The 12,989-nt window shown below is 38.3% G+C and overlaps 1 protein-coding gene and 2 long non-coding RNA genes across 3 annotated transcripts in view; all 3 read left to right on the top strand.

The window, feature by feature from the left end:
- Positions 1 to 5,241, top strand: part of LOC107589291 (telomerase-binding protein EST1A-like) — a 17,051-nt gene extending 11,810 nt beyond the window's left edge. Inside the window, exons 14-19 of the mRNA XM_016277688.1 lie at positions 1,076 to 1,243; positions 1,372 to 1,539; positions 1,660 to 1,804; positions 1,882 to 2,099; positions 4,595 to 4,676; positions 5,084 to 5,241. Of these exons, the coding sequence (XP_016133174.1) occupies positions 1,076 to 1,243; positions 1,372 to 1,539; positions 1,660 to 1,804; positions 1,882 to 2,099; positions 4,595 to 4,676; positions 5,084 to 5,214 (912 nt within the window). The 3' untranslated portion in view covers positions 5,215 to 5,241. The remainder of the gene's footprint in view (positions 1 to 1,075; positions 1,244 to 1,371; positions 1,540 to 1,659; positions 1,805 to 1,881; positions 2,100 to 4,594; positions 4,677 to 5,083) is intronic.
- A 3,131-nt stretch (positions 5,242 to 8,372) lies between these two features.
- On the top strand, positions 8,373 to 9,465 carry LOC107589323 (uncharacterized). Its single transcript, XR_001609664.1, has 2 exons — positions 8,373 to 8,795; positions 9,203 to 9,465. It is a non-coding gene; the product is annotated as an uncharacterized lncRNA (long non-coding RNA).
- A 1,412-nt stretch (positions 9,466 to 10,877) lies between these two features.
- LOC107589330 (uncharacterized) overlaps positions 10,878 to 12,989 on the top strand; it is an 18,915-nt gene continuing 16,803 nt past the window's right edge. Inside the window, exon 1 of the long non-coding RNA XR_001609665.1 lies at positions 10,878 to 11,726. This is a non-coding gene — a long non-coding RNA (uncharacterized lncRNA). The remainder of the gene's footprint in view (positions 11,727 to 12,989) is intronic.

Below are 12,989 nucleotides of genomic sequence, written 5' to 3'. Positions count from 1 at the left end.
ATATATGATTTATTTATTTATTAGTGGTGTCAAAATTAGCACGTTAACGCAGGCGATTAATTTTTTCAATTTAACGCGTTAAAAATATTTAACGCAATTAACGCAGGGGTGGGGCTAGGGTTGGCCACCCCACTCACAACTGCTGCTTCTGTCACTTTTTCTCTTGACAAGAATTTATTGTAATTTATTCGATTTATTGTAATGCTTTTTTCCTCAGTTGGTCAGAACAAACGTGGCAGACTTGTTACTTGTTCAGATGACAATATCCGATGAAAATGCTTATTTGAGTCATATATTCCAAGACGCAGACTAGAATCTGTGAGTGCAAAGTACAATATCTACACCGGTGCGGTGACTGACTGCTACACATACTCCTAACAACTTCATCCGCGCTGGAGCCGTGCCGCCGCACAACCCACACAAGGAAGATAATTCCGCACACAGCTGCAATTGCAGGTTTTCAAATAGAAATGGCTACAAAGAGGCAAAATTTACGGACTGCATCTTTAAATAAATTAGCTATCTATTTATTTTAAATTCCAGTTTACTGCAATTTACCTTTTTTTATTATTATTATTATTATTATTTTTTATGTAGTCCATTCAGTCTATTATTGCCTGTTTGGTGGATAATATTAGGGCTCTCAGTAGATTAAAATAATTGCTATTTATTTATTTGCCATTTTTAAGCTTTTTTTTATCCAAGTTGCTATAATTGGAAAGTGTATTTTTAGTTTTGGTCCATTCAGTGTTAATGCGTTAATTCTTCTTTTGAGGAAAGAAAATGGTTGATGATAATTTAATTCTTCTATACAAAGGCTGACAAAGCAAAATTACTTAAGTTAAAATCTTGATTTGATTTATTAAATCAATTAGCCGACTTTTTCATCATTTACTAATAAATGAGAGCGGATATGTGGTGGTGTTCTTATTCTGATCAATCATAGAAATCACCCAGAACTGAATTGGGCTGAATTAAGTCCAATTAATTAGCATTTTGTAATAAACATTTTCTCTAATAAATCAACTTAGCTGCTGTAGTTATCTCAAATCTGAATGATTGTTTTTATTTGTAGGCTATAGCAGCGGACTGTAAGAGAGTGACCGTTCTGAAGTACTTCCTGGAAGCTCTGTGCGGGCAGGAAGAGCCGCTGCTGGCTTTTAAGGGAGGAAAGTACATTTCCATGGCAACACCTCCTACACTCAGCGTAAACACAGAGAACAAGGTGCAAATGCAAGAACAGGTACAGCGAATCTCTCATTACCGGGATGTATTTTGCTTTTCCTCAAATCTGAGACAATTATTTTTCCAGTAATTCACCCAACAGAGTGTGTGGTTAACAGAGCACTGCTACTTCCTCTGTTTTCTCAGGAGGATGATGTCATTGTGGAGGAATCGTCTCTCTCTGCATCGGAAGGGGAGATTGAAGGAGAGATGGAAGGAGACGGAAGTGAGGATGATATCAGAGAGCTGAGGGCACGGCGCCACGCTCTCGCACACAAGCTGGCACAGCAGCAGAAACGGCGGGACAAGATACAGGTATCTCCAGATGCCATCTTTATCTTACACCTTGTCTACTTTTAACGTTAATGATTCTTACACCAGAATATTTCAAGCTAATGATATAGAGCTGAGCAAGTGTCCGTTTCTGTCCTCCAGGCTGTTCTGCAGACCAGTGGACAGCTGGAGATTGAGATCAGGCCATTCTATCTGGTCCCGGACACAAACGGCTTCATAGATCATCTGGACGGCCTGAGGAAGCTTCTGGCCTGTCGGACGTACATCCTGGTTGTGCCTCTTATTGGTGAGACCCTCTTTGATAATTAAAATACACACAAATGTTTCACTCTTATGTTTAATGTTTCTGTGTCCTTATGACAGTGATCACAGAGTTGGATGGTCTGGCTAAAGGGCAGGACAGTCGTGAGGGGGTCGGTAATGGTGCCCATGCCCGACAGGTGCAGGAGAGAGCCAGATCAGCGGTCATGTTTCTGGAGAAAGCGTTTGAATCTAGAGATCCCTGTGTCAGAGCGCTCACCAGCAGAGGAAACACACTGGAGTCCATCGCCTTCCGCAGTGAGGACACTTCTGGACAAAAGGTATGTGTTTCTTCCCCTTTATGAAAGAATGGTGGTGCTAAAATACAGAGGATTGTGCTGTTTCACACTTAGAATCGCTCTTGCGGTACTTTGATGTTATACAGCGATCGGTCTGCGCAGTGCTGCTTCAAATCGAATACACCTCATCTCACAAGCTGACCCTCTGAGACGGTCCTACGCTCACATCCGCATGTAAACATGTCGTCGGCGTGGAAGTTCTTCATTGTGAGTGAAGCAGACACAAAGTTTGCAATTTGGAATACAATATTGACTGTTTTTGCTCAAGTTCGCTGACGAAGTTTCAATCAAAGCCACAGCAGAACTGTTTTGTGTCTCCCAACAACACAGCGGTGTTTCGATACTGAATGAATCCACGTTTTTGAACGAATCAAGTGAGTCAATGATTCAGTAACCCATTCATAAAGACAGAAGCCTTGATTCTGAATGAATCAGCCGTTTGAATAAAAGACTTGCTCATTAAAACAGTCATTTACCGTCATCTACTGGTGGTTTAGTTTCATATTTAAAAGTAGTGCATTTTCCCCAACATTTTTAACTTGTATGTTAAAAATATTTAAAACATTAATTATATAAAATTATTTATGCAATTAAAATTTTGGGGTAAATGCATTTATGGCACCTCCGCTTCATCAAACAGTCTGTGTAAATGCATCTAATGCCACTTCAGATGCAGCTTCTGTTTCCTCTGCAGTGAAAAGTTCAGTGAGTTTGTTGATAATATGCGTGCACTAATGTGAGCTCTAATGAGAAGTATGAACACCGATGACAACAGAGTTGCACTGTCCAAAAAGTGTGTGGTACAAATGTTTTTACCTGAAGCATATGTTGTATTTTCCCTTTATTTTGTTGACAGAGTTCACCAGAACGCTTCATTTACATGTTAAAGGGGTCATATGATGCGATTTCAAGTTTTCCTTTCTCTTTGGAGTGTTACAAGCTGTTCGTGAATAGATAAGATCCCTAAAGTTACAAAGACTAAAGTAGAGATGAGATATTCTTTATAAAAGTTAAGACTGGTCCACGCCCTCCTAAAACGCCTCGTTTAAACACGCCCCCACATGTCTACGTCACGACGTGGGAAGATTTGCATAATGCCGCCCAAATGTTCACGCAATGAAAGAAGGCGTAACTTTATTGTTAATGCCACTGCCATGTTGTGAAGATGCTGTGTCTCGTTGTGAAAGCGAAAATACTTTGTTTGGTCTTCCAAAAGAGGACGCGACTAGAAATCAGTGGTTAAGTTGTATTTACAACACTGTTCCAGAACAGTTCAACCCAAATATTCAGATGTGTGCAGCGCATTTTACGGAGGACTGTTTCCTGGGAGAGTAGACTACAATGCCGGCTGTTCTGACAAATAATGCTGACTCACAGACTGTAAGTACGTTTTGATAAAGGATTTGCCACTGATGATTCAAACGCGAGTTCTGAGCAGTGTAGAGTAGCGCTTGTTGTTTGTCATTTCTCCAATCACAAATGCAGACATGGTTTTATGTTTACGCTGCTCTTAAAAACACAGTATAAGTCATTATAATCCATAATTATGTCCCCACTGGATGCAATAAATGCCTCGGTTATAATGGGTTTTATTGGCTTTGTCTCGTTGCTCCGGGACACGGCATCACTGTATGGTAAGGGGCGTAACATTTCCGTCACACGCTTGAGGTATTCGGCCAATCACAATGCACTAGATAGCTGGCCAATCAGAACACACCTCGCTTTTCAGAACGATGAGCTTTGTAAAAATCAATGTGTTTCAGAAAGGCGGGGCATAGAGGAGAAACAATAATGTACAGTATGTGGAAAAATAATGTGTTTTTTTAACCTTAAACCGCATAAACACATTTCATTACACTAAATACACAAAATAATGTTCTTTTTAGCAACATCATATGACCCCTTTAAATTCTCAAAAATGTTCTTCTGGGGGGATGCCCCCAGACCACTCTATATTATTTATATTCCTAACTGTCACCTTTTTGACCTCTTGTGAGTTTGCAGGTATGTTTAATTATTTTATGCACCAGTCAAGCACTTATTTTTATAATAACTTATGATCAATCTAAATAATTAACTTGCATTTTTTTTTTCCAGAATTATTTTAGTTTAGTGATTACACAAATGAATTTTGAATAGATCTGAAATTAACACTTCAGTCTAATTCAGAACTGAATTTAACTCTGAAGCTACTTTTGATTCTGAAGTTCAAATCAGAGATGTTCAAAATCACCTGTCTTTAGACTCTCATAAGTAACACGACAGACAGACTGCAGATAATTAGTCTAACGATGACCTTCAGGGAACGTAAGACTCGGACAGGGTTCTATGGTGCACACCCAAGTTCGGAAAATGGCTTGCACATCAACAAGCAACTCTAGTGTGAAAAAAAACCTTGAGAAGTTCAGCAATGCACACAAGACTTTAAGCTCTATTTTAAAGCCGCCCACTCATTGTGTGTCTCTCCGTCTCCCCAGGGCAACAACGATGATGTCATCCTGTCCTGCTGTCTGCACTACTGTCAGGACAAAGCCAAGGACTTCATGCCTGCTGAGAGAAGTCAGTTCACTTACTTTTACTTGTTAGGGGCAATTCAAACGGGGTGCACTTTTGCATTACATCTGAATTTGTTTTTAATTATCAATCCATTTTCACAGTTTTACGGCATCTGACTTTGATCGCTATGTTTTTAAAGAAAAAGTTAATGCAAAAAATGAAACTCAGGTCATCCAAGATGTAGATGAGTTTAGGGCTGCAAAACGATTAATCACGATTAATCGCGTTCAAAATAAAAGTTTAAAAATGTAAAAGTAAAAACATGTATGTGTGTGTATTTATATATACATAATAAATATCCACGGTACACACACACATATAGTATGTAAACATGAACTTTTATTTTGAATGCGATTAATCGTTTTGCAGCCCTAGATGAGTTTGTTTCGTCATCATTTTGTATTCTCCAGATGGGCTGGTGAGGTTACGCAGGGAGGTGGTCTTGCTCACGGATGACCGCAATCTGCGAGTCAAAGCTCTCACACGCAACGTACCAGTCCGGGACATCCCAGCATTCCTGATCTGGGCTAAAGTAGGCTGAAGCACAGAACTGACCTACCGCTGTACAAACCAACCATCCTCCACTGCAAAAGTTGGGAGGAGATGAAGAAATTGGTCATGGTTTTAATGCTACAAAATATCCTCCCCTTTCTGTTATGTGGTAAGAAACAGCAGCATCTGAATTATTTACCTCTGATTACACTTCTTACTAATTTGTTTTTGTTGTGGATTTAATTAAAACTAATTTCTGAGTTAATCACTTGTGCTGTTTGGCCTGTGCTTCGGTTTGAATTTTAGATGTCACTGTTTTATACTGATTACAGGTTTAATGTCACTGCATTGGAGCAGTTTAACCCCATAACTGGAGTGCTCATTAAAGATCAGTGTCGCAGCTTCATCTGATGTCATTGGCGATCAAAGATCAGCACTGACAACTTTGACTCATTCACACATTCAAAGGTTGGTTGGCTGGTTTCAAATATGACAAAAAGGCTTAATTGATTTTTTTCACCAAGCAATGCACTAGGATTTTTTTTTCTCCTCTTAAAGGAAGTGAGCATTTATGTAACCATTTTAGGTCAAAGGTTTTGATGTAAATCTGAAATGGCTACCAGACCAAAGGCTAACAACTAAATACCCTGCATTTGCAGGACTGTAAATGAGGTAACTTCTGAGTTTATTAAATTAGTTCAACCTAAAAATAAAATTGTCCTATTTTTTCTTACCCAAAACTATTTCCATTATTCCTTTCTCAAACTCAATCACATGCCCTCATAGTGCTGACTTTTTTTTAATTAAATAATTCTATAATGCATACATTGAATACTTGTTAAATCTGCAAAGTGCACACATTAAATTCAATTAGACATGGAGAATCTGTGCAAACTGTTCAGACTTCAGAAACATCTTCAAATATAACATCATGAACCAAACTGGCCTGCAGGGTAAGTACAAAAAAAGCTGAAAATTCTGTACAATTTAAAGAACAAAAATCAAAAAAAGAAAATGGTCCTATACATGTTTGGTATTCAAATTCCAGTAATATATTACATAGTCATGAGGGAGTAAGTGATTGATTAGTGAGTTCCTTGATATTAAAATGATTATATTTGGCATAATCTCCGTCCTTGCTTGTAAAACTGTTCATAAAGACAATCATGACCTCAGATGAATAGCATGTGACTTCCAGCAGATGCAGCAGCCTATCAGGGATTATTTTTACACGCATGATAGATTTCAGTTGCTATAATTAGGTCAGCTCAAGTCCAGCTATAGAGAGGTCACAACTAAAGCAGTAAATCATCGGCCCTTCAATACTTTTCACATTAACATGCAATAACATAAATAGAAAATTCTATAAAACTATAATTAAAAAACAAAACCTGATTCAATGACTTTCATGAGCATCAACTCTGAAATGAGTTTTAGAGACAGTCTTAAACATATTAACACGCATTTCTCTGCGTGAGCAAGATATGAATGTATTTCAGTCACACAAGAGCTTCCTTATGAGGTCAGAGTCCTCCAGTGCAGTTGTAAACAGACCTCGCTGTACATCAACATGTGGAATAAAAACCTCAGCTGTCTTCAAACTTAAACTGAAGGTGGCAAAAGTCTAACATCTTGGCCTGAGTTCCTTCTGTAATAAACAACTGAGCTGCGTGTGCTACACAACCTGGAAATCTTAAGTGTGCTTACTCTCACGATTCACCATCTGCTGCAAAATGTAACCCTCATTTGAAGGCACAAAGCTGATAGTATAATGCTAAGGGGCATGAGGTTTGGAAAAAATTTAATAATTTAAATGCAGCGAAAAAAATGTGTTAATAAATGGGTAGATGTGTCAAAGTTGCTGGATATCACTGAATACTAAATAGAGTTTTCCACAAATAGAGTACATTAACGTAAAAATCTAGAGTGATAAAGTATTAAATACCTCAGTGCACTTTCTTCTGAACAAAATATTTGAGAAACTCCTAATAGCTGAGGTTGAAGCTGCTGTGCAGTGAAATGTAACTTAACATCACATTCTAATCAAATTCTGCAATACACTTTTCATGTTCATTCAGATCCGTAAACATGTCCACGCCCTCCTAAAACGCCTCGTTTAAACACGCCCCCACATGTCTACGTCACGACGTGGGAAGATTTGCATAATGCCGCCCAAATGTTCACGCAATGAAAGAAGGCGTAACTTTATTGTTAATGCCACTGCCATGTTGTGAAGATGCTGTGTCTCGTTGTGAAAGCGAAAATACTTTGTTTGGTCTTCCAAAAGAGGACGCGACTAGAAATCAGTGGTTAAGTTGTATTTACAACACTGTTCCAGAACAGTTCAACCCAAATATTCAGATGTGTGCAGCGCATTTTACGGAGGACTGTTTCCTGGGAGAGTAGACTACAATGCCGGCTGTTCTGACAAATAATGCTGACTCACAGACTGTAAGTACGTTTTGATAAAGGATTTGCCACTGATGATTCAAACGCGAGTTCTGAGCAGTGTAGAGTAGCGCTTGTTGTTTGTCATTTCTCCAATCACAAATGCAGACATGGTTTTATGTTTACGCTGCTCTTAAAAACACAGTATAAGTCATTATAATCCATAATTATGTCCCCACTGGATGCAATAAATGCCTCGGTTATAATGGGTTTTATTGGCTTTGTCTCGTTGCTCCGGGACACGGCATCACTGTATGGTAAGGGGCGTAACATTTCCGTCACACGCTTGAGGTATTCGGCCAATCACAATGCACTAGATAGCTGGCCAATCAGAACACACCTCGCTTTTCAGAACGATGAGCTTTGTAAAAATCAATGTGTTTCAGAAAGGCGGGGCATAGAGGAGAAACAATAATGTACAGTATGTGGAAAAATAATGTGTTTTTTTAACCTTAAACCGCATAAACACATTTCATTACACTAAATACACAAAATAATGTTCTTTTTAGCAACATCATATGACCCCTTTAAATTCTCAAAAATGTTCTTCTGGGGGGATGCCCCCAGACCACTCTATATTATTTATATTCCTAACTGTCACCTTTTTGACCTCTTGTGAGTTTGCAGGTATGTTTAATTATTTTATGCACCAGTCAAGCACTTATTTTTATAATAACTTATGATCAATCTAAATAATTAACTTGCATTTTTTTTTTCCAGAATTATTTTAGTTTAGTGATTACACAAATGAATTTTGAATAGATCTGAAATTAACACTTCAGTCTAATTCAGAACTGAATTTAACTCTGAAGCTACTTTTGATTCTGAAGTTCAAATCAGAGATGTTCAAAATCACCTGTCTTTAGACTCTCATAAGTAACACGACAGACAGACTGCAGATAATTAGTCTAACGATGACCTTCAGGGAACGTAAGACTCGGACAGGGTTCTATGGTGCACACCCAAGTTCGGAAAATGGCTTGCACATCAACAAGCAACTCTAGTGTGAAAAAAAACCTTGAGAAGTTCAGCAATGCACACAAGACTTTAAGCTCTATTTTAAAGCCGCCCACTCATTGTGTGTCTCTCCGTCTCCCCAGGGCAACAACGATGATGTCATCCTGTCCTGCTGTCTGCACTACTGTCAGGACAAAGCCAAGGACTTCATGCCTGCTGAGAGAAGTCAGTTCACTTACTTTTACTTGTTAGGGGCAATTCAAACGGGGTGCACTTTTGCATTACATCTGAATTTGTTTTTAATTATCAATCCATTTTCACAGTTTTACGGCATCTGACTTTGATCGCTATGTTTTTAAAGAAAAAGTTAATGCAAAAAATGAAACTCAGGTCATCCAAGATGTAGATGAGTTTAGGGCTGCAAAACGATTAATCACGATTAATCGCGTTCAAAATAAAAGTTTAAAAATGTAAAAGTAAAAACATGTATGTGTGTGTATTTATATATACATAATAAATATCCACGGTACACACACACATATAGTATGTAAACATGAACTTTTATTTTGAATGCGATTAATCGTTTTGCAGCCCTAGATGAGTTTGTTTCGTCATCATTTTGTATTCTCCAGATGGGCTGGTGAGGTTACGCAGGGAGGTGGTCTTGCTCACGGATGACCGCAATCTGCGAGTCAAAGCTCTCACACGCAACGTACCAGTCCGGGACATCCCAGCATTCCTGATCTGGGCTAAAGTAGGCTGAAGCACAGAACTGACCTACCGCTGTACAAACCAATCATCCTCCACTGCAAAAGTTGGGAGGAGATGAAGAAATTGTCACACAGAGAGGATGAATATTAAGGGGAGAAATACTACAAGCTTTTTGTCAAACCGACAAAAAAAGAGCGAAGTGACACATCAAGCCACTTTACAAGAAAGAAATGAGGATTTTCCCCTTACAACGCAGTGTGCATAGACAACCGCTTACTTCTGAGGGTGAGATAGACATGATTGGAGGGGGTTGACACCAGCTTAGCTGATTTGGGGGTTGATTAAAAGCCCGGATGAAGAGGAAGCGCGTGGAGTGTACGTGTGTGAGCGAGAGAGTGTCAGCTTGTAGTGTGTGTGTGAAGTCACACGTGCTGCGGATGAGCTCATTCCAGCGCTCTCAAAGGGCCTGTGATTAGGCGAGAGCTCCAGTAGGGGGCGGCGTGAGGCGGTCTCATGTTCTACTTTAGCGGCCCATGAGGCCCTGATTGTGTTTTTATCGCCTCGAAGCATGATTGTTTTAAAGCTCTTATGATTTTTACCTGCTTATTTAAGTTTGCATTGCATTTTTGACTTCAGTTTGGACTGTCGGGTTCTTGTTTTCATTTAGGTCACGTGGTTTAGTTGTAACACCCTCATAACTATCTGATCTTCTGTAGTAGCATCTTTAGAAGTATGTGAATCCAAGTCAGAATATAAGATTGTAACATCTGAGTGTCGAGTGAATACTGGAGTAATGAATCTGTTATCACAGTAGTTTTAATACAGACTAAAATGAGTTTATCTGTCTCTGAACGGAAATCTGCATTTTTGAGGTCTAGCTAACAGAAAAGTTCTAGTTTCCTTTCCCCCCCAAAACCATCAAGAAAACGAATGCATCTCATTCATACTTTAGAGTCTTGGAAATGTTTTCAGATGTTCTGTGCAAGTTATTTTCATGTCTGTATTAAGTCGAGTGGTTTGTCTTTGTCTTGTATTTTTTCCATTTCCAAAGCTTAAGTATTGTAGTTCTCGGTATGTCATCTTGTTACAGTCTTGTCATTGTTTTAATGCTACAAAATATCCTCCCCTTTCTGTTATGTGGTAAGAAACAGCAGCATCGGAATTATTCACCTCTGATTACACTTCTTACTAATTTGTTTTTGTTGTGGATTTAATTAAAACTAATTTCTGAGTTAATCACTTGTGCTGTTTGGCCTGTGCTTCGGTTTGAATTTTAGATGTCACTGTTTTATACTGATTACAGGTTTAATGTCACTGCATTGGAGCAGTTTAACCCCATAATTGGAGTGCTCATTAAAGATCAGTGTCGCAGCTTCATCTGATGTCATTGGCGATCAAAGATCAGCACTGACAACTTTGACTCATTCACACATTCAAAGGTTGGTTGGCTGGTTTCAAATATGACAAAAAGGCTTAATTGATTTTTTTCACCAAGCAATGCACTAGGATTTTTTTTTTCTTCTCTTAAAGGAAGTGAGCATTTATGTAACCATTTTAGGTCAAAGGTTTTGATGTAAATCTGAAATGGCTACCAGACCAAAGGCTAACAACTAAATACCCTGCATTTGCAGGACTGTAAATGAGGTAACTTCTGAGTTTATTAAATTAGTTCAACCTAAAAATAAAATTGTCCTATTTTTTCTTACCCAAAACTATTTCCATTATTCCTTTCTCAAACTCAATCACATGCCCTCATAGTGCTGACTTTTTTTTTATTAAATAATTCTATAATGCATACATTGAATACTTGTTAAATCTGCAAAGTGCACACATTAAATTCAATTAGACATGGAGAATCTGTGCAAACTGTTCAGACTTCAGAAACATCTTCAAATATAACATCATGAACCAAACTGGCCTGCAGGGTAAGTACAAAAAAAGCTGAAAATTCTGTACAATTTAAAGAACAAAAATCAAAAAAAGAAAATGGTCCTATACATGTTTGGTATTCAAATTCCAGTAATATATTACATAGTCATGAGGGAGTAAGTGATTGATTAGTGAGTTCCTTGATATTAAAATGATTATATTTGGCATAATCTCCGTCCTTGCTTGTAAAACTGTTCATAAAGACAATCATGACCTCAGATGAATAGCATGTGACTTCCAGCAGATGCAGCAGCCTATCAGGGATTATTTTTACACGCATGATAGATTTCAGTTGCTATAATTAGGTCAGCTCAAGTCCAGCTATAGAGAGGTCACAACTAAAGCAGTAAATCATCGGCCCTTCAATACTTTTCACATTAACATGCAATAACATAAATAGAAAATTCTATAAAACTATAATTAAAAAACAAAACCTGATTCAATGACTTTCATGAGCATCAACTCTGAAATGAGTTTTAGAGACAGTCTTAAACATATTAACACGCATTTCTCTGCGTGAGCAAGATATGAATGTATTTCAGTCACACAAGAGCTTCCTTATGAGGTCAGAGTCCTCCAGTGCAGTTGTAAACAGACCTCGCTGTACATCAACATGTGGAATAAAAACCTCAGCTGTCTTCAAACTTAAACTGAAGGTGGCAAAAGTCTAACATCTTGGCCTGAGTTCCTTCTGTAATAAACAACTGAGCTGCGTGTGCTACACAACCTGGAAATCTTAAGTGTGCTTACTCTCACGATTCACCATCTGCTGCAAAATGTAACCCTCATTTGAAGGCACAAAGCTGATAGTATAATGCTAAGGGGCATGAGGTTTGGAAAAAATTTAATAATTTAAATGCAGCGAAAAAAATGTGTTAATAAATGGGTAGATGTGTCAAAGTTGCTGGATATCACTGAATACTAAATAGAGTTTTCCACAAATAGAGTACATTAACGTAAAGATCTAGAGTGATAAAGTATTAAATACCTCAGTGCACTTTCTTCTGAACAAAATATTTGAGAAACTCCTAATAGCTGAGGTTGAAGCTGCTGTGCAGTGAAATGTAACTTAACATCACATTCTAATCAAATTCTGCAATACACTTTTCATGTTCATTCAGATCCGTAAACATCAGCATTCCACTCAAATCCTTGGTGACAAAAGTGCATCTTGGGTAGCAACACCTGCCTGACTTTTTTGGTCTACAAAAAGGAAGTCGTCCCAGAGATAATCCAGTATAAATACATTATACATTGGACAGAGCATCCTGAAGGTCATTTTAGGGTATTTTGGCATGTAAATGTGCATGTTTGGAGAAAAGAAAGTGTGTTAGTCACAACATCATAAACCCCAGTGAAAGAGCTGTCGAGTTGAGTGGATGTTTGGTGTGAAGAGCTTGGGAGTCTGTGGATATGAGTGCAGGGAGGCACATCCACCACACCGACGCGCTGCAGGTCGTTTCCATATGAGAGAAAGCTGCTGCTAACCTTAAGGCATGATATCTGAGGACTGTGTGCTCTTTCACATGAGGTCTTATGATAACAGTACTCTTCAGAGAGGAAAACATCCTGGGGCCATTCCAAAGTCCTGTAAGCAAAGAGAAAACTTAAGTAAACAACTTTTGTGCACCGATAACTAGAATTTTAATTGCTAAAATGACTAGTTGAACTAATCTTTCAGAAAAGAGAAGTCCATACAGCAACTGTGATGATGATGACAGCGAGGAAGGATATAGTTGAAATCACTTTCAGAATGATTTTTTTTTTAGCTGATGAACA

Source organism: Sinocyclocheilus grahami, unplaced genomic scaffold, assembly GCF_001515645.1.
Source record: "Sinocyclocheilus grahami isolate Dianchi unplaced genomic scaffold, SAMN03320097.WGS_v1.1 scaffold7.1, whole genome shotgun sequence".
NCBI lineage: Eukaryota > Metazoa > Chordata > Actinopteri > Cypriniformes > Cyprinidae > Sinocyclocheilus > Sinocyclocheilus grahami.
The sequence above is the reverse complement of the archived record's forward strand: the minus strand, read 5'-3'. Positions and strand labels throughout refer to the sequence as shown.